Here is a 22009-nt window from a genome sequence, read left to right on the forward strand (position 1 = left end):
AATCTGACAATTACCTGTCCTTAAAGAAGAAGGTCTCTCCTCTGATCTGTGCTATAGCATCAAATATGATGTTCTCACTGCAGATATCCATAGGAGTGACTGGACCTTGAGTGGGCGGAAGAGGCTTGTCTGTCGGCACACCTGAAAGAGAAAGAGAGAGGAAGTGAAAAATAATTTTCAGTTGGATGTGCTGCTTTTTATTCATATGTCTGTTTTCAAAGATGGCATCTTCGGTAGGAAAAAAGAGGACAAATGTATTCTGTATGAGCTTCTGTGCTCACCGTAAAGGTGCTGGATGCCTCTGATGTCATCGTTGGAGAGCCTGAAGTGCTTAGTATAGGTGTAGATGGGAGCCATGAGAGCACCAGGGTCTTCAGAGTGCTCAAGGCCCAAAGCATGGCCAAATTCATGAGCTGCCACCAGAAAGAGACTGTAGCCTGCAAAACAATAGTTTGGTCTCCCCTTATCAGCTCAATAATGACTGGACAAAATGCAAAATTGATGTTATATTTTACCTCTAACAATCATAAGTCATATGATTAGTCACCTTGATCGGGACAGAAGCCCCACTTGCGGTCATCATCAAAACTCTTAGTGACAGCGCACCACATTTTCCCATCGCTACGGCCAGTCGTAGTGCATGAGTCATAGGTATTGCCCAGGAAAGTGAACGGAAAGACACAGGGAGCGCCTTCAGAGTTCCCTCCAACTGTCGACATAGCTGCAGGAGCACAGGACAGCTTCATGAAAGGTTAGCAAATAAAAGAGAACCTATAAACATACAGTAAAGTAGTTTTAGCCAAAATGCTATGAGGGCAACTGAATAATGGAACATAGATGGGCATGAAAGCCAACAGTTATGGCTTTCATGACCTGTAGTAGTAGTACCTGAAATTCCTCCTCAGATAAGAGTTTTGTCACACCTATAATAAGTGTATGCTACAAATAAGTGCAGATAATGAGAGCAATGCAAACCATGCTATTGTTACTCATTTTCCTGAGCCAGGGATGCATCAATTCAAATGAAACTGAAAACGCACCAGTTAATCAATCACCTCCTACTGTCTAATCTGTTGCATCTAAAGTGTTCCACTTTGTTTTAGAGGCAGTGAACATAAAGGAATGTTTGATGTTTTAGGGGGATTAACCATAGCCTGACATACACACCAGATGGTTTTTGTTTTCTTTCACAAAACTGTCACGATTGGCCCCTCCCAGTCTTCTGTGTGCTTTTTGTTTTGGTTTAATCCATGTGTTTCCTTGTTTTGATTCCTTCCAAGTCTGCCCCCCCTTGTTTTCTTGACTCTGATTTGTTCCACCTGTATCTTGTGAACCTTCTTGTATTTAAGCCCTGTGTTTTGCCTAGTTGGTTGCTGGTCTTTGTATTGTGTGTTGGATGTATTGTTTGATGTATTCTTTGTCTTGTATGGTGTTTCATCTTTCGGCCCCCGTTGTTTGTTTGACCTAGATGCAACAAGCTGTCGACCAGCTGGTACTGACGCATAAATGACTAATATTTTCAAAATTTTAGCGTGTCTGTTGGTTGGAAACATGAGTGTATGCAATGCACACATGAGACAAATGTCTTAAGAAATGCAATGAAGCTATGGATGGCATCTTACTTTACTTAATTTCTCAATCCACCTTAAACGCTGGAAAAGTTACAATCAGTGCCAGAATGGAATGCAGCTTTTTGTTTGAATTTTCTATTCCATCTTAAATAGAACAGCTGCAAAGAGGCCAACTTTAGCCTTGTAGAAATTAAGACGTGAAACAACATTTAGCACCAAAAGCAATATTGACATAGCTTTATCTATGTTTGCCCAGTTTTGTTCTTACTGCTTTGCACAATAAAAACACTTCAGATTTACTCTGTTAAAATGTTCTTATTTTAAAATGAAATTTATTTAAACTAAATTTTTTTTATTTACATAAATACAAACAATGTCACCTGCACCAAAAATGTTTTGGTCTACCAAAATTTTAATTATTCTTTAATATACATTATGCCTACACTATCACTAGTAGTTTATAGCACTAAAAGAAACATGAAAATGTGTCCAAAATGTCTTCTTATTATAACCCTTGCAATGCTCACATTGATGATCACATGATCACATTGCAGCTGACATTTTATTTTTTTGTGTAACTGCAACCATAGCCTTCCAGTAGCCATAGAGAGGTGAATCAAGAGTTCACCTGCCATCAAATGACTAAGATGTCCCACTAGAAGTTAACAGCAAGTCTGTTTTTGGCCATGACTGAGGTAATAGCAAGTGGAACAAAGAGGTCAGATCTCTGAGAGGAACAGAAACGATATGTCTCTAAAACTCTTTGGATTGGAATAAAACAGAACCTTATTGAGAGAGATACCAGATGCTTTTAACGTCAGCAAAACAATCTTTTTTAAGAAATGAAAACCCAAAATGGCACTGAAGTGAGGGGCTTTTCTTTCTCTGACCTGCTGAGCTTTTATTTGGAGTCATGGCTGGCACAGCTCAAGGCTTCTGTTGCTTTTTAGTCAGGGGGTTATATGAACCCGCACACACACAAATGCATACATACACACAGTTGCATTCCCAGTGAATTAGATCCAGATGAAGAGGCCTACTCTCCTGGCTAGCTTTAGCCAGCTCCCTGACACAATGGAAAATAACCACTGCCAGCTCACAGGGAAAAAACGAAGACTTTTACAGCCTTCTTGGAGACTACAGGAAGAGTAGAGGCCACAGATATGAAGGTTTTTTCTTTGGGCAGGTTGTATCACACTATGCTCCTATCTGAAAGAAATATTATACTGCACTCTTGAAAATAAAGGTGCTAAAAGAGTTTGAAGAGATGCTATAGAAGAACCACATTTGGTTCCCTAATCATCCTGTCAACAGATGGTACTTTAAGAATTGTTTTTGGAAATAAGGTATAAAATGAGTGCAAAGGTCAAAAGAACCTTATGAGGGCGAGAGCTAGCAAGTGCTTCCTCTACACACATGAAGCCCTTACACCTCTTCAAACCATCACTGACGCAACATCATTGGACAGCATAACATAAATAGAGAAGAGTGCTCAGTGAACACCCAGCTAACAGAAACTGAGTTATAAGGACACCCTTCCCAAGAACAATTATGATCTCTTAGACTTCCAGCCATGGATAGCTCTGGCATTGTCTGGGATTGAACTCTGGATCTCCCAACAATATGCTAAACTCTTAGACTGTACCACTTAGGAACAGGAACCTTTATTTTTAAGAGTGCATATAAATGCTATGTACTAGTCTGCTAGTCTACATGGACTCTCTAATAACATATGATTTACTGAGATAACGTGTACAGTAGAGAATAATGATGTACCAGTCTCAGGACAGAAGCCATAGGTCTTGTCCCGGTCATAGTCCTCGGTAGTGGCACACCAACGGTACCCATCATCTCTACCTGACGTGGTGCAGCTGTCATATTTATCCCCTTGGAATGTGAAAGGGAATTTACAGGGGGCTCCATCTCCATTTCCACCCAGTGTAAACAGAACTGTAACACAACAAGCATATTATGCCACATACGGATTACCAGTTTTGAGCAGTTCATTCCATTATTAATTAGATTTACCTTTCAGAGCAAGCACATGAGACTACACCATATTATGTAACAAAACATCAGTATCAGGGAGCATTTAAGGTAATTTCATATCTAAAGTGTCATTACCAGCCATGCAATAATGCCCTGGATTGAGACAAAAAATCTAAAACAGTTTATTCTAGCACAATGGACACTTACACAAGTTGCCTATTTAAGAACAAAGGGTACTCTTGCAAGCAGACCATGCTGGAAGCCAGGTTACTCACGCTCGTGTGGGCAGAAGCCGTATTTTCCGTCATCATCAAAGTTGTAGGTTGTGGAGCACCAGAGGAAACCATCATCACGTCCCTGAGATGTGCAACTAGTGTATTCTTTCCCCATAAAGAGGAATGGAAACTTACAGAACTCTCCTTCTGCATTACCAAACTTCACCTTTACAACTAGAGAGAGAGAGAGAGATAGAGAGAGAGAGAGAGAGATAGAGAGAGAGACACACAATGGTTGGAAACAGCTCAAGTATACAAGATACTGCTTCTAGAGTCCCAGTTCTGCTTGGGGCAAAGCCGTTGAAAATCATTCTAATATAAACCAGTCACATGGCTATGAATAGTTTTTGGATGCTGTATTTTGCATAAACATTTGATCATGGAGGAAAACTTGCTCATGCAGAAGAAAACCTCTGTATTACTAAAAAAGAAATAAAGTAGAGGTACCTTGCCCTTCACCCAGTGTCCACTGTTCATCATCATCAAAATGCGAGTCTCCTCCAATTCCAGGTCCAGGAGCAAATGCGTGGGCCAGGAGACCATCCTTCCCATCAAATGGATAACCATCACCATGCTCTACAGAGCAAACCAATGCAAAATCACTACAGACCATGAACCCAAAATCTCCAGCTAAACCGATAATGCAGTTACAGGACATTTAACACAAGAACAAAATTTGTTGTTATTCAGCTTATCTTGATTTCTACAACTCATGGGAAAGGCTTTAAAACTAAGAGGTACAACATACCAGTGGCCAAATTCATTTGAAGGTAAATATTAAAATGGAATTTATATCAGCCTGATCTTGGATTCACAACCAATAATTACAACCAACACAGCACTCCATTTACGTGCATGAATGCATGCATGTATGGTCAGTAGAAGTGGACTCTTTTTTAGCTCACTACATTCAAATGTAGCATAATACATAACACCACTATCCAAAACATGGAAAATGGAGGTTTGCTTCCCTATAGGTTCATTATTCCCTGGAGGCAGGAAAGCCACTGTTATAGCAACATTAGACTTGCCATGTCTGATTGTGTAAAAGTTATAGACCATGTTGTGCATTTTTAGGGGACACTTCTAAAGGAGATTATATACAAAATAATCCACTTGCTTAAGGAAGGTGGAAGTCAAAGGAAAATAAATGAAAAAAAAAAGTTTAAAAAGTGGAGTTTAAAAAAATGATAAAAAAAAATTTGATATAAAGAAGAAATATTGCAAATTACACAAAGAATCTGCTGGTATTCTGAGAATAAGGGCCATCCCAGAGTCCAGACCTCAACTTCACTGAATGTGTTTGAGATTACTTTGTATTTGAGAACTTTGAATTGTGAACTTTGGAGGTAAAATATATCTGCTGATGCCTTTGAAAAACTGAAAGCAGGCCACCTGACAAGAATGGACAGTTCTTACCATAAAGGTAAAAGATGGACACCCTAAATACTGAAAAAAATTAGAAATATTTAGTTGTTGAAGCTGTTGAGGCTTTTGCGTAATTCTGTCAAATATGCTAAAAAATAAAAACTCGTCGTTAATGGCTGTTTTGACCAGAAATTAAAATAAATCAAGGGTAGTCTGGGGCTTTTGTACAGTGCTGTATTTCATAGCTATGCTAAATTAATCATAGTTGACTACAGATCACAGTGTAAAATTGTTTTAAATGTGAAGTAAAATGTTTGGTTACTGGTATTGGCTCCAAGATCTTGACGACTAGTTAGTATTATTGGCCTAGAAATCCCATATTAGTGTGTTCTTACTTCATTACCAGAGTTATGCCATGAAGACTGTGAGTTGCTATGTCATATTATCCCTTTGGGTTCTGCAGCATCAGCTCAATAATGTTATAATATAATGTAATCTTCCGTCTTGACTAAAATATCTTGCTGAATAAATGTTTTCAAATGTGAGTAACTGTCTGGTTATTTCTTTGGACAATATAGATTTCATGATTGCATGAGCCACAATTTCCAGTCCATGGAGCTGCACTTTGCATTTTCACTGTATAATTTAAAGCTGTTTCAAACCACAGCTTAGGCAGACAGTCACTTGAGTGTAGCCATAATCTCTGAAAGTATATCAAGCATTCAGTATCACATACTTCCATTTCCTCAGTACTCTGTGGCATATAGGCATTTGCTTTGTGACAAACTGCAACAAAAACTCAATGTTTTCTATGGAAGGGAGATTTAAGAGGCCTGAAAAGGCTCATAAAGAATAAGAACAGCACACACGTTTACAGCAATACTCTATACAGGTGCCATAGACTGAAAACTCCAGCCAAATCACACCAGAGAGTGTTTTTGAGTACCGTTGCGACCAAAGTTGATCATGATGTCGGCCTCTCCGTCCATGATGCGTGTGAAGGTGAGAGGAGTAACATCACTCCAGACTTTAAAAGCACGGAAGAATGCATCATCAATCGTCTCCTCATCCAGGTCAGGAGTATGGCCCAGGATCCTAAAGAGGAGATAGGTAGTTAGACCTTTAAAAAGAAGTTTCTTAGCGCAATACAAAGCCTAGCCAATGACAAAAGAGTGGGAATGTTTTCCAAACACAAAAGCCAACTCTAGACTAAGCTATATTAAAACTAGATCCTCTCTTTGATATAGCTTCGTGTTAGACATAATAAAAGCTAACGAAGCATACTTAAGGCTATGATTCATTTACAAGAAATGCTCCAGAAGCCAAACTACCCAAGCTCTTCACCCTTTCATCAATGATAAAGCCTTGTAGCAGCTTTGTCCACTCCTCTGGATTGTTCTCACAAGACACACAGACACTCACATAAACGACATACATCTCCTAAGAGTGTTTGTTGCCAATTCATCATGACAACATCATGCTATATTAACCAGGTAATTTGCTTCTTGAATACATGTGTACACCCAGCATGTAAACACGGCCGACCAATATATTTTCAGTAAGTCAACACTCCTGCTATGTCCCTGTCTCTAATTACTTCCGGTGTTAGTAATGCTAACACCATAATTCCAGTCAGATCTAGCCAACACAGACAGTTTAGGACATTCTTGAGACATTGCTAATGTTGTTTTTGTTATCTAGCAGAATATTTGCTTTGGAATACATCCAAATATGGGCTTTGTGGCTTTTTTTGGTTTAGAAATATTTAGGGTCTACAAAAGAGAGCTAAGAGGTTAGGAGTATCTGGGGTACAAACACATAGACAACAATGAAAAATAGTCTCTGAACCTGTATGTAATGGCATTATTTTCCCACTTGGGTGATCTGTGGAAGAATTTATAATTGGCAACGTCTGGGACTCCACAACGTGGCTTCTTCATAATCTCAACTGTCCTCTGGTCAATCTCCCCAGTCTCTGGTAGAGAAAAGAACTTCTGCATCTTCTTCAAGGTGTCCTTCAGGACCATCAAGTTGCATCGGTCTTCTGGGCAGCCATAGAACTTATTCAGATAGTGCTTTACACACAAACACACACACAGAGAGAGAGAGAGAGAGAGAGAGAGAGAGAGAGAGAGAGAGAGAGAGAGAGAGAGAGAGGCAGGGAGTGAGAAAGAGAGAGAGAGAGAGAGAGAGAGAGAGAGAGAGAGACAGAGAAAGAAACAGGTGGGGAGTCAGAGAGAGAGAGAGAGAGAGAGAGAGAGAGAGAAAGAGGGAGGCGGGGTGTGAGACAGAGACAGAGAGAGAGAGAGAGAGAGAGAGAGAGAGAGAGAGAGAGAGAGAGAGAGAGAGAGGGGCGGGTGTGAGACAGAGAGAGAGAGGGGGACAGACAGAGAGAAAGAAAAAGAGAGAGAGGGGGGGCAGACAGAGACAGAGAGAGAGAGAGAGAGAGAGAGAGAGAGAGAGAGAGAGGTGGGGTGTGAGACAGAGAGAGAGAGAGAGAGGCGGGGTGTGAGAGAGAGAGAGAGAGAGAGAGAGAGAGAGAGAGGGACAGACAGAGAGAAAGAAAGAGAGAGAGAGAGAGAGAGAGAGAGAGAGAGAGAGAGAGAGAGAGAGAAAACAAGAACAGTTTACAGAGTTTAACCTTCCTGGAAGCACATACCACATTCCAATTTTCTCAAACCACATCCTACAAAAAGTGTTCAGCTCACCATATTTGACCAAAAGACCAAACTTAGAAAACATAAGACCCAGATTTGCGCGATACTGCACACTAATACATTTGATAAGCATTCAGGTGTCTGAATATTAAAAAGACAATGTAATAGTTCCATTCCCTCTGGCAAGATACATAAACAGAACAATTATTTGGCTTAATTCGCGTGTTAAAGATCAATGGATGCCTTATTCCTTACACAAACTGTAGTGATGCAAACCCCTGCCGGTCTCGCGGAGTCAAACTCACCAAGGCTACTTCTTTGTCCGTCCGTGGCGCAGTGTCATCTCCGGGGAACTTGATAATAGGCGAAGGCGCAGCGAAAGTTCCCAGAGACGCGAGGACTTGCACCAGGAAAGCGTTCAGCACAAAATGCCGGCAGCTGGAAACCGTAAAACAGTTCATGTCGAGCTGTTATCGAGGAGCCTTGGCTGGAAGAGCAGAGCAGGGCGTTCTACACGGCAGTGCACCGCGCGCTCCGAAACTGCGAGCCGTTCTGTCTCTGCGCCTGCACAGCTCTGCTCCTCAACAGCACATCATGACCCACAGCTCTGCACAAAACAGCTGCGCCTGCACTTTTTTTTGAAGTGATGGGAAGTTCGATACAGTTTTACGAACCGATTCTTTCCAATCGTCCGTTCCAGTGAATTGGATTTTTCAGATGAATCAACGACTCAGATGAATCAACGAAGTCAAGTAAGCTGTCTTATCGCTTTAAGTGTGATATACACTCTTAGAAAAAAGGTTCTATATAGTACCAAAAGGGGGTTCTTTGGCTTGTAAGAATAGTGGAACCTTTTTGGTGCTATACAGAATCATTCTAAAAAGGGTTCTATGTAGCACCAAAAAAAAAAACAATCCACAGCACATTTATGTTTAGCTTATGGCCTCTATGGACTTTCGTACTATACAGCACTAAAGATGGTTTCACTGTTATTGCAAAAAAAAAAAAAAAAAAAAAAAAAAAAAATATATATATATATATATATATAATATTTTTAATATTTTTATTTTTTTTGTACTCTAGCTTATAGAACCCTTTTGAATGCACTTCTACTCACCATGATACCCTTTCAAATTAAGAAAAAAATTACTGGCCACAATGTTGTTATTTGAGGTCACTTCATAATGCTGAACTGTAAAAAAAAAAAGTTCGATTCATTTGGACTATTGACTCGATTTGATTTGCTGATTTAAAAGAATCGATTCGTTCGAGAGTCCGGCGTCACAGTTGTTTTGTGTCGCTCCTTGGCTTGGTGAGTGCAGTGCGCCGTCTGTAGGCAAGTGAAAAAGGAGACGGCCTCTGCTCGGAATCACAGATGTTACAGACTCATGATTGTTTTGCAATCACGCTGAAACCTGAAGTTTTTCCCTTGGAAAAATGATAACGTGTCATCCGCTGTTGCTTTATGGCTTACTGAAGACTGTTTACAACTTGAACTTTGTTTCAGGTTCTGTTTTGACAGAAAACTATTTAATTACACACTATCTCAGTGATTTTGAGACAACTTTCGCATATTGTTTGTAGCAACGTGTTCCTAAGCAGCGAACTTAGTTTAAACTACAAGCTAATTATCTTAAAGCAACTGCTCCTCCTCAGCGGAGCTCTCTGAGCGTCTTGCTCTGATAGGTGGAGGAGGTGGGAGGGGGCGTGGCACCTGATGTTATTGCTTAATGCTATTTTGCACGCGTGACATAATCAAAAATCAGAAGACGTTTTTTGAGGTGGGTCGTCATACTTTACTTCTTAAATCTTAAAGATTTTTTTGTTAAAATAATATCACTAATGAGCCCTTACCTTCTCACAAAACATGACACAAGGATTGGTTCTATGTAGAACCATGAGTTCTATATATAACTGTCTCATGTCTAAATGGTTCATTTCACCATACAAACAACAAATTAAGTATGAAATGGTTCAATGTAGGACTCATGGTTCTAAATGTTAACGTTGCCTTACTAAAGAACCCCTGAAGAACCATTTTTAAGTAAACATAGTGTTGACTTCTTCCTTCTGTTCTTCATTCAATTCTCTTAACAGAAGTTCTCAAATTCTCAACCAGCCCTGTTTCTCTTCTAACTGGAATTTAATTCGCTTCTCCAGTCCTTACGTCATGTAGGAACCAGGAAAAATAATCAATTTAAAAATTATTATAACTGTAACTACAATGTTTTTTTACAGTTGTGTGCATGTTTTCAGCATGTTTTATATTATAAGATAAAGATAAAGCCGTATTAGATCCAACCAATCAGCACTCAGGACGGGCAAGGAGCCGTTACAGCTCATCAGCGCCCTCTGCAGGGAAACAGGGAAGGGAAGTTTGAATTGAATACATAAAGAAACGAATTTAAGACGGAATTTAAACTCAACAGACTTTGGAAAACCCGTCATTAACAGCCTAGAGAACCAAGAGGTTTGGTAAGTTAACCTTCTTTTGGTGAACTGATGCCCGAGTCTGTTCCAGAATTTTCCTCAGGTTAGCACTCTCCAGCCTGACTGAAACGAAGCCCTACCACGGACTTTTTTTAAACTTAATTTGTTATTTTTAAACCTAACCAGTTGTCATTGGTTTAAAATACTTTTTTTCTGTTTATGTTCAAGTAAAAAGTGTCAAAAGAAGTGATAACACTGCGTTAACGTTACCTCTAAATAAAACCGACTCTGCTAGCTGCTTTAAGGTAGCTAGCTAGTGAACCTAACGTTGCAGTGTTGACCTCACTAGCTAACCTGGCTGTGAAAAGCAGCTGTGCTGGCTACTTACGATAGATGTTAAAAGCTACTTAACAGTAGTTTTATATGATTTGCACTGGAGTTGTCTTCCTCAGGATAAAATAAACACAATGCATTTTGTTTCAAAACCGTGTTATATTGTAAATGATAGGTTGTAAATGATGTGTTGTTTTAAAGCATGTAGAGATGTTTCTAGGAAGGAGAAGTAATTATTGTTGAGATCCTAGAAAGGTAATATATTTCTAATAGACCTATATGGCAAATTGTCCCATAAGGATTGATGCTGTAAAGGTTGATTTTGAATGTGACCTGCAACACAGGTCAGTTATTTTCTCTCTTTTTTTGGTCTTTTTTCCTACTTCTTCCAGAGGGTTGCACTGAATGCTGCACTGCGATGACCAGCAAGGTTAACTCAGAATCAGGATATAAAGAGCCGTAATCGGTAAGTACTGTTAGCTAGCTACAGTAGTGATGATTTACTTTAATACAATCAAAATCCTTAAGTACAATAAAGAACTTATCTGGCTAAGTAAGACTTTGTCCTGATTTTGTTTTCTTTTTTGTAGCCTGAAAATATTCCTCATTTCACTGGGCTGTAGAAGGTTTCGAGTGCTGATACTGATCCCTGTGCATTCTGTAAGTGTACATTACATGAGTAGTCTTTTGAAAAATCAGACTTATACAGTTTTCCAGTAATCACTAATGTAATTTGTAGTGTCTAACTATATTCCTGTGTTACATGCCTGCACAAAAAGGGGAATGGGAATTCGGCACAACACCTGCCTATAAGCCGCCTGTAGCGTTCAGCTACACTGAAGTTTTTTATTTTTATAGTTCTCAGTAGAAGTGTGACGATACACTCTGCCCACCATTCAATTCACAATATAGGGCTTATAATCTAATGTTCCCACTGTATCTGAATAGAGGAAAAGGAAAATGAATGTGTCCATGTTGTTGCACAACATTGTAATGAGACTACAGCTCTGAGGCAGGAGTGTGTTGTTGGCTGGTGTTGGTCATTGGTGAGGTTTGATGTTCAAACAATGCAATTTCAATAGATGGCATAAGTAATAGAACGCCTGCTTTCAACGATGCACCTCCATGATAAACATGATCATATTTTGCATTGCGATACCTTAATGTCACAATGCATTATTACACTAGCGTGCAGCAAGTCATATTGTGTCCTAAACCATCAACAGATCTCTTAGACCTAAATGATGACCTGTGTGCAGTTTGAATGGATTGTGAGAAGTCTTGAGTATTTATTTGCAGAAAGATGTGGGTGATTATTAATTTCTAGTTTTTGTTAGCAACATTATGCTGGTAGCTCCAGTACTGTGCAATGGAAGTATGTTTAAAATTAATTGTGTAATTGTAATGTTATTGTGACAGGTGTGGGCAATATGAAATGTTATCATTTATCACTATAAATTACATCACAGTATGGTTTTTGAGCATATCATGGATTTCATAAGTACTTAAAGGACACTGAGACAATGACCAACTGCATTCTGCAAGTAATATTAGCTTATTAACATGCAGTGGCGGGAAAACGTAGCATTTTTTCCTGTGATAAACTCATAATAAAGCTACCATGATTTAATTCTACTCAAGTACTGTAAGAAGAATAGTGGTAACACTTTCAAACTCTTCTATGGATACGGAATCTGGATGTGGATACTAATCTCTGATCTTCTGTCTATTTGATGTGTTGTTGGTCTGATCATTTATTTGAATCAGTTTAACTCATACATATGTTGGTCCTGGTGTTTAAATAAGTACCTAAACTGAACTACTTCTCCCAAAGCTGGCGCTCTTTTGATAGACCCATGACGGTAGGATGCTCTAGTCATGGGTAAACTTGCGCGTTTGGTCATGGACAAACTTTCACGTTGAGCTGCAAAAATACTTTATTCTTTATTCTGACATACAAACCACTGTATCTTAGCAAACGTAAGTCAGAAAGAAAAACAAGAAAACCTTGCTCTGAAAAGTGCTGGGGAAGGCTGAATTTCTCTCAGCTGGTTCTAAGAAGGAAAATACTTCCCTCTAGTGGTCATTATCTGAAGTTACATGCTTGCCTATAGTCTAGCATTGCCTCCAACATGTCTTCTGAAATGAAGGGTGTTAATAGGGGATTTGTTTCCCCCTTTGCTGCAACAGTCTCTACTCTACTACGAAGATTTTAGACAAGGTGTTAAAACATAGCTGTGAAGATCTGATTGCATTCAGCCATAAGATCGTTAGTGAGGTTAGGTATTGATGTTGGATGTTTAGTGCTGGATCAAAAATGTCACTCATCCCAAAAGTTTTGATCGTGACCTCATTACTCCAGAGAATGCAGACACCTGGCATCAGACAGGCTCACCTGTGACTGCTTTAGAGCGTCCTATTATATTGGCAGTCCTTTTCTATGGAGATGATATTAGTTATGTGCAAAATTGAAGAACTCTCTACAGTTGATGCTGTTGGAATAATCAGAATTATTATAATAATCCATCAGAAGGGATGTCTGGATAAATGTAGGCATATAGTATATTTAAATTAGGTATGTACAAGCCTGGCCATGTATTTACAGGAGAGCCACCAATTTTTCAATTCAGAGTCATTCAGAGTGGTTCACTGTAAAGAAACGTACAGACTCAGATAAAGCCATTTTTATTTGCTACTATCCAAAAACATTGGTGAACCTATACATATTTTCTGAATGCTATATTGAGGGGAAAATAGTGGTAAATCTGAAAAAAAAATCTTTGGGATCTATTTTTATCTCACAACGTCCTACATGTACCCCTCCACCATGAATGAATTAAAATACATTTTCAGCTAAAACTATAATACATAACTCTCATAAAACTATTTATCAGACTTTGGACAGCTTATATCTAATAATTTCATGTAATAACTTTCTTCACGGAGCTTTTAGAGGTGGATATCTGGTTTCTATCACCAGCACTGTGAACAGTTCTGACTCAGTAAGTTTTTTTAGAATGAAGCATTTCACACCAGGCCACTCTGAATGACTTTGTTTACATAACAACCATTTAATTATGTAGAATTTTTGAGAAATTGATGGAGTTTCCCTTTAATGACACATGCATACCTCACTAACTGTATATCATGAAATTTATGGTCAGAAACGACCATAATAAATGTATCTGACATAGAATAATACCACATTCCATATAATGCTTTCTAGATTATTTTATGGCTGTCTAACAGTTGTGTCTGTATATTTGGTGTCTCATTGCTGGTGACAAGTTTCTTGTTTTGGCTGATTGGTGATTTTTAACAATAAGGGCATGAGTGCCCTCTGGTGGCAGGCTACAGCACTGCAGTCTTTGATGAGTCCTCAGTAGGGCTTATTGAGCTTGACTAGGCCTGCGTATCCACTCCTGGATTTCTTTTAACTCCACTTGACATCTCTCTTTTCTCGTGTGGAGGATTAGACTCGACAGTATATTGATGTGGGCTCTTTATGAAGGAAAGCCGGAGGACTTAACGGAGAGATCTAACAGTCAGAGTGCTCTCAAACAGGATTTCTTCTGCCTATCTCGTCCTGCAAATCTCTCAGCATTGAAGGGAGTTAATTTTTCAGTGCTGAGACTGCAGATGCTGAGAGGGGGGCCGGCGGTAAACACAACGTCCGTTTGGCCGTGATGGGCGCAGGCTTGTGGCTCTGTAGTCTGCCTTCATTTCATGCTCTGTCACATACCGCTGTCTCATGCTACTGACAGGAGGATACAGCCTCTCTCTGTCTCTCTCTTTCTCTCTCCTCAGTCTCTTTGCTACACTATGTGTACAGGCTCTCTTGCCTAAAATGATTGCCTTTGGGCTTGAGAATTTAAAGATGGCCAAGAACAGGCAAAAAAGAGATGGAGTTGATAAACTTTGATTTGCATGTAAATTGTTTCTTTTATTCATTGTGTTTTTTTTTCACTACTGCCTGGGTTTCTTTTAGGTTGAAACAATTTGCTCTCTCTCTCTCTCTCTCTCTCTCTCTCTCTCTCTCTCTCTCTCTTACTCTGCTCACTATCTGCCCCCTAGTCGTCAGAATACAAACACTTAACTGGTTTATGTTGGGTTTGGATAAACCACTCAGTCAGAACCACTCAAACACACACATACACATAGTTTAAAAATGAAATGCATAACTTATGCAAATCGGTTCTGCAAGAATCAGTATCGTCCTGAACAAAATAACAAAGTGAAAACATCAAGCTAAGCCCAGCATTTCTCTGCATTGTCTTTGTTAGCTCCAGATACAGTGCCTGTTAAAATTGTGTTTCTCAAACACACTCTCTCTCTCCCCATCTGTCTCTCTCTCTTTTTCAGTGCTGTTTTTAACATGCCCTCGTCAACTTGTACTTGCCGTTTCAACTTAGGGAAATTCCAAAGCCATATTAAGGGCCATTCCATTATTGATCTACCCCAAGTGAAGTTTGTCAGATGATGCCTTTGAAAGATGAGGGAACAATAAATATAAACATAAATTATGTCAGCAGCAGAACTTGCCCAGAAGTTATGCATGTGAAAGTCCTCTTATTCTGGTAATCGTGTGGCAAATAACTGCAGTAACTGATAAACAGTTAAACCAGGTTGGGGGGGGGGGGGGGGGGGGTTGGTAGTGATTTCCTTTGCTTTATCGTGTCATCCTGTAATTTCACGGTGGTCCCTTACACTGAGTGACCACAGGAGGAAATATAGTGATACCGTATGAGTTGAATGTCAATCTTTGTCAAATAACAGAACATAATAAATAATGAAGTACTGTTCAGTAAAAAGCATAGTTGTAGTACACTGCCATCTTTAATTTGGCCCCAAACCTGTAATAAACACAGTAAGAAACAATGAAATTGGGAATGTAAAACAAACTCTGAGAGTTTGTGGCTGCTTTGCTTAGCCCTTTGCCTTCTTCTCTGAAGCCATTTTGCCAAAGGCCGTTTGAAGTGACCCGTTTCCTCTGATGAAAGAGAGCTGGGACTTGTTTTTACTGGCCATTTCTCTCCTGAGACCAAAGTCTAAAATCTGGCTCTGTGGTTTGAGGATTTTACCGTAGAGCACAAAGTGTTTAACCAACGCAGCTAGAATAATGTTAAAAATGTGTTATTAACACATGTGACCAACTATGAAAAAATGTGTGAGCACATGTGAAAACGTGTTCATATGTGAAAAAAACATATGATTACTTGTAAACACGTGTTTTTTTGCAGATTTTGTTTGGCATTTGTCTTTTTTAATAGTTAAATGTTCATTTAGTTCTCAAGACATCTCAAACTCCCATTAAATCAAGTTTTTTTTTTTGCAGAAAACTCGTGCTACGGCGTACCTTCCCAGCAAACATAGGGCACCACCAGCCGCAATGTGTAACGTGAGTAGCCGTGCTGTACTGCATGATATTAAGAACTCACTGTTTATTTTTTTCAAAAACTGTTGAGACAATTATAAATTGCAAATGCAAAACTTTGAATTGTTTTATCCAGAGAAAATTCCATCTCAGAAGAACAACTGTGTGACACTGTCACACTGTCTTCTCAAAAAATGGCTTGTATCACTACATTTTGTAGCTAATCAGCTTATTGAAGCTAACCTAGCTGGAGGCAGATGTGCTCCATTTCTCATTCTCATTCTCTCTTGTCCTGTCAGTCTTTTATGTGATATAAATGCTTAGCCATTCCAAGTTGTGAGGCGAAGATGATGAGGGCAGCATTGAAACGGAGCATCTGTTTGTCTCTCTTTTGCTGAAGATGTTATGCAGGCATCTTCACTTTGGACTTATGCATGTCGTATGTATATATAGGAGGAATGCTAAAAGAAATCTTTGACATACACTCTGTCTGTGTTCCCAGCTCACTACACTGTGTTTTGGCTTCATATCTTCTAGTCTGGACTGGAACGTGTACTGCTGGGCCCATGAGCGGCCAGAAGGGGCTTTTTGGCATTTCTGAGAAGCGCTGGCCTGTTCATCTGGGTCATGTCAGAAGCGGTGTCAAACCCTCAGATGCCTTCTCTACTTGGGACCCGCTCCATATGTGTCCGCATGCGCTGCTGCGCGGGGACGTCCCCTCTGCTTCAGCACTCTGCTGTCAGCCCTTATGGTCTCATTCCAGTTTTGATGTGGAAGTGTGCAAGCACACACTACAAAGTGAATCACAGTTTGTATGTAGTACAAGTGTACACTACAAAGTGAATGCTGGCGGCAAGTCCCCAAAAAACTCTGCAGGCTGGTGTGCTGAGAGTTGGATGGCTGTGGTGGACACATGTCGCACTCTTTGAAAATGGACAAAATTCAGGCTTCAAGACGGCTGCTGGTTTAAAACTAAGGTGTGTTTTTTAAACTGATGCTTCTTTGCACTTCTTTCCACTCACTCCAAATACTTACCCCAATAGTAGATGATCAGCCAAGACATGTTTGGGTGGTAAAGTTTGTTCTTTAGTTTTGTGCTGGGAGTTATGAAGCTGATGTACAGTTATGTGAAACATTCAGAAACAATTTCATTCAGAAACCATCCTTCATTTAATTTCCAGTCAAAAGTACAAGTTTTTTCCTTTTTCAAGGGATATTTCTGAAGAGGTTACATATAAGAGTTTGCATATAATCCACTTGCATAGGGGAGAATAAAAAAGTGAAAAATATAAGTGGAAAAACTGGGTTTTAAACATATAGAGCATATAGGAGTTTTAAAAACCATGGAAAACTTTGTAGACAAGACAGTCTTCATCAGATAAACAGTAATTACAGCTTTCATCTTCAAGAGATTCCAGTTCCAATCTTGCTTCAGGTTTAAAAAAAATCAACCCTTGTTTCTGGACTTCCTTCAACTGTGAGATGAAACCTCAACTCTGTAGGTCTGAAAGGATATGCAGCTGTCAAGCAATGAAAGTCTTTGACACTGAAGAGAGGGGCAGTTCCTATATTATTAGCTAGCATCACAACCTCAACGGCAACCTGCAAGTAGCTAGCCATGCTGTGTGATTGTATCTACTTTTTGACTGTTGAAGCCAGATCATACTAAACTTAAAGTTTCATAGTGAGCCAACAACTTTAATTCACGTTGTGTTGATGCAAGCAGCTAATATAGGTAACGTTGGCAACTAGCAAGCTCCACATAACTAGCTTAGCTAACTAAATAGTATGATGATGATTTTCATGCCTTTGTCTGTTTTGAAATGTTGCTTCTGTGTTCTGCCATCACGGTGCTTCACTGTACACCAACAAATCGGAGCAGAGCTCATCAAATTATTCATGATCCCAGCAAAAAAAAGGGAAAACAGCTTGTTTCATTCTAGGGCCAAATCATAGGGTTGTAACTGAGCATGTAAAACTGCATCTGGGCATTTTTTGCCCTGACCAATGTCACAATACTATGTAGACATCAAAGAATGGTGTAAAATACTGAAAAATGCATTCTCTGGCACCCTTAAAATCTAAAAATTAGCACTTTACAAACTGTATGCCACATTTTAATTTCTTATTTCTTTCTGACACTGTATAATGCAATACTATTGTTATAGGAGTTGAAAAAGTGTGAGCATTCAGGCTTTAAAACGACTGCTGCTAGCTGTGAGTTGAGGGAAATTGTGTACGTTTGGTTTGTCAATGAACTGCTACTTTTAAAACCACGCTGACTGAGACTGAAAGTTGATTCTTATGTCAAAGGAGCAAAGAAAAAAAAAATCACCCGCTAAACAATGCAATTCTGCTTTGGCACGCCCAATAAATCTGTCTTAAACAGAAGTTAATTTTGCTAAGTACTTCATAACAGCGTGGTTATACACCTCGCTGTGATCGCATGATGGAAACATTATGATTAATTATTGAACATGAATCCATCATCTTTTATTTATGCATGCATTAAGCAGACCTGGGACTTAGCCTAAGCGGCGCGGTGTAATTATTGTTCTATTGTGCCATCGTTCTTGTTTCTGATGTGACTGCTGAAGCGAAAGCGGGACATGATGGATCTAGGCCTTCGCTTTGATTGACGTTTTGCACACCAACGTGACCCAGAATGATTTCTGTTTAATGCTTTTTTGCTCGTCTCTGTTTCTCCTTTAGAGGCGGCTTGTAAACACTGATGGAATAACGCGCTGCTCTCTATAATAGGTCAACAGCTGCATTTAAAAAATTAATCAGCATTTCTTGGCAAGTCGCAAAGGTTAGCCGCTGCGCCTGGAGATGCGGTGGGAGGCTTCGGTGTCTCGGCGGAGCTGTGAGGCACTGCTTTGATGAGAAGAGCATGTAAATGATTTGCGTGTCGGGGAAGGGGGTGGGGGGCGGTTGTGCGCCAGCCTGTGATGTGCCACGGGAATGTGTGCGCGCCACTCTGTGGCTGCAACTCACAGGCACTCGGGCAAGTGTCAAGACAAGGCTGCTTCATTGTGCTGCCTCTGGGTGTATAAACAAATACACGCACACGCGTTATAAGTAAGAATCAAGTTGGTATCGTTAGATAATTACTTAAAGAATGATTGGTATTGGACAGATGTTTAATTTTGACTGGTAATTTTAACCAGTGTATGATGCATTTATTGTGCTCCAGAAGAGCAGAAAGTTTTGTTTTATTCAATTTACTGCATTTGTTATACTTTAATAACTAAATGCAACATTTCTCTGTAATGCTCATGTCAGCATAGTCCTAGTGTTTCTACAATTTATAGAAGTTCATGTATCGGTAAAACATCGGCCCAAAATTCCCATATTGGTGCATGTGTAATTAAATTTATTGGTATTGACATCAACATATATGTAAATGAAAATGATCTGATATCAGTAACAGCCTAAAATTCCTATAATTCCCATGCTAGTACATTGGTAGATCTGTAAGTGGAGAAAGGTGTCTGATATTGGCACTGGCATCAGCACATATGTACGTAAAAATGATCAGCTGTCAGCATTAATATCAGCCTGAAATTCCCGTATCAGTGAATTCCTAATATAAATATATCAATGCTGCATAGAGAAAAGTATTGGGACACCTACACCTACAGAAGTTTTCATGACTTCCCATCCTAAATTCAAAACATTAATGTAGAGTTGGTCCCCTTTTGCAGCTAAAACAGCTTCCACTCTTTTCAGAAGGCTTCCTACAAGAGTTTGGAGAGTGTCAGGGGGAATTTTTGCCCATTCATTGTGAAAAGCATATGTAAAGCGTTTTTATTGGCATTGTGCATTTTGATCTTAGGCTTGTGTATAGCTGCTTGGTCATGGAAACCCATTCAGTGAAGCTCCTAATGTGCAGTGCTTTTGGAGATGTTGCTTCCAGAGCCAATTTGAAATTCTTTCATGAGTGATTCAATAGAGGATAGAAACTGTGTGCTTCTGCACACTCCTCTCTTTGAGTTTGTATGGTCTGCTGCTTTGTGAGTAAGCTATTTGCTTCTAGTTGCTTCTATTTAACAATAATAGCTCTTACAGTTGACTAGGGCAGATCTAACGACAGAAATTTCACAAACTAACTTGTGACAAAGGTGGCATCCTATGACAGTGCCATGTTTAAAGGCTAGATGCTTATTTTTATCCACTTTCTAGGAATGGGTGTGGCTGAAACACCTAAACTCAATAATTAGGCAGGGTGTTCCAGTACTTTTGTCCATGGAGTGTATGTACATGAAAATGTTCAGATATTGGCATCAGCCTAAAATTGCCATATCGGTGCATCCTAATATAATTGTGTCGGGTTCTGCAGATAGGTATATGAAAAACACTGGATACTAACATCCACTCAAAATTGCTCTATTAGTATCCCTAATATAAATGTGGTACAGTTGGGAGATATGTACATGAAAAATACTGTATATTGTCATTGAACCAAAATCTCCAAATTAGTGCATTCCTAACAGAAATGTATCAGCAGTGACAGATGAGTAAATGAAAAATTAGATATCGCAATTTACCCAAAATTCCCAAATCGGCGTACCCCTTATATAAATGTGTTGGCATCGGATGTCCAAGGGAAAAGTGGCATCCCTGATCCCCCTAACATATTTGATAAACTGCTGGAGAATATTGCGTCATTGGATTACAGATATATTATACTGGTACACAGACATAGACATTTCCAAACACACAAACATACACAAGTAGGCTTAACCCACACAGACATACAAGCAGACACACCTAGACAGCATTCACACACACAAAGCTCTCTATCATAGAACAATCAGACTGTTACTGACATTTAGATTAGCTCAGAACAGATTTTAATTTAAGTGCAGACACATCCATATTAATGGAGAAAGCCAGCAGTTGGCTGGTACAGGCATGTCTGCTCTGGATGGATTTACTGAAGGAAATTAGCTCAGAGAATGAGCATCAGCCCATGGCTTCTTTTGAATCTGTGTTTACTTTTTACCAACTTGAAATATTGATGCCTTTTCAAGCTGTAGACAGATTACTCCCATAGGTGTCAAGAAGTGTGTGTGCATGGAGGCGCAGATGAAATATGCATGGCTACCCTGAATTGCTTTTAGTTATTGTAAAATATTCACCCAGGTGTGCATGGGGCACAGTAATATACGTGAGCTGACAGAGGAGATGAATTTTTCAGAGCTGTACAGATTCATCCCTGCTGAAGAAGCAAGGGCAAGTGTCTTGATTGCTCACGATATGGAATCAAAAATAATCTTACTGAAGATTTAATAACTAATGTCATTTATAGTCAAAGAAAAATCAATCTGCCAGTGTTATCACAGGCTTTCCACGTATAAACAAATCTCTAACCTTACAGTGTTTTGATTCAATTACATTTTTGTAGGAAATAAGCAAGAAATTACAAAAATTCAAATGAATTTGCTACAATTTAGAATTATGTTTAAAATTGCAATAACTGCAAACTGGAGGCAGTATTTACACAGTAGTGAAATATGGACAATACAACTAATCTAGTGTGCATGCGCGTGTGTGCATGCTGCCTGTTACAGTAGCTCCCGTTTGTGTTTTTTCGTTTTTTTTTAATAGTTTATTTATTTGACAAGGCAACTGTACCCTCTCGAAACATGCTAGTAGAGACAGTCTTGGTCTGTTTTTTCACTGTGAAAGTGCTTCTTTCACTCTCTTGGTCCACTGCTGCGCACAACATGGCTGCTTTGTTTACATCCGGGATCAGCTGATTGCACTGAAGCTGGCCGGCATGGCGACCAGGACAGATAACATCCCTTAAGAGCTTTGGAGAAGGACGCACAGGGGATGCAGAGTGGGAACAAAACAGCGCACAGGGAAAGCGAAGGTGAGACGACGGAGGCTTATGGACAGGGCTCTCAAGTTTTTAAGTTTGGTGGGAGTGAGATTTTGGGGGGGTCACCCATCGAGCCAACGGCCCATTGACCCTCCAAGTGTGTTCAACTTAAAAGAGAACAA

At 39.5% G+C, this 22009-nt stretch overlaps 1 protein-coding gene and 1 long non-coding RNA gene across 2 annotated transcripts in view; one reads left to right on the forward strand and one right to left on the reverse strand.

Annotated features, from left to right (window-relative positions):
* mmp2 (matrix metallopeptidase 2) overlaps positions 1 to 8464 on the reverse strand; it is a 30156-nt gene extending 21692 nt beyond the window's left edge. The window contains exons 1-9 of the mRNA XM_017723983.2: positions 8166 to 8464; positions 7052 to 7278; positions 6150 to 6298; positions 4283 to 4411; positions 3836 to 4009; positions 3348 to 3521; positions 548 to 721; positions 282 to 437; positions 15 to 141 (exon numbers count right to left, since the gene is read on the reverse strand). Coding sequence (XP_017579472.1) covers positions 15 to 141; positions 282 to 437; positions 548 to 721; positions 3348 to 3521; positions 3836 to 4009; positions 4283 to 4411; positions 6150 to 6298; positions 7052 to 7278; positions 8166 to 8321 — 1466 coding nt within the window. The 5' untranslated portion in view covers positions 8322 to 8464. The remainder of the gene's footprint in view (positions 1 to 14; positions 142 to 281; positions 438 to 547; positions 722 to 3347; positions 3522 to 3835; positions 4010 to 4282; positions 4412 to 6149; positions 6299 to 7051; positions 7279 to 8165) is intronic.
* A 44-nt stretch (positions 8465 to 8508) lies between these two features.
* On the forward strand, positions 8509 to 16254 carry LOC108443373. Its single transcript, XR_001859127.2, has 4 exons — positions 8509 to 8612; positions 11016 to 11089; positions 11214 to 11283; positions 15959 to 16254. It is a non-coding gene; the product is annotated as an uncharacterized LOC108443373 (long non-coding RNA).
* Positions 16255 to 22009: the final 5755 nt, after the last annotated feature.

This window comes from Pygocentrus nattereri, chromosome 25 (genome assembly GCF_015220715.1).
Source record: "Pygocentrus nattereri isolate fPygNat1 chromosome 25, fPygNat1.pri, whole genome shotgun sequence".
NCBI classification, from domain to species: Eukaryota; Metazoa; Chordata; class Actinopteri; order Characiformes; family Serrasalmidae; genus Pygocentrus; species Pygocentrus nattereri.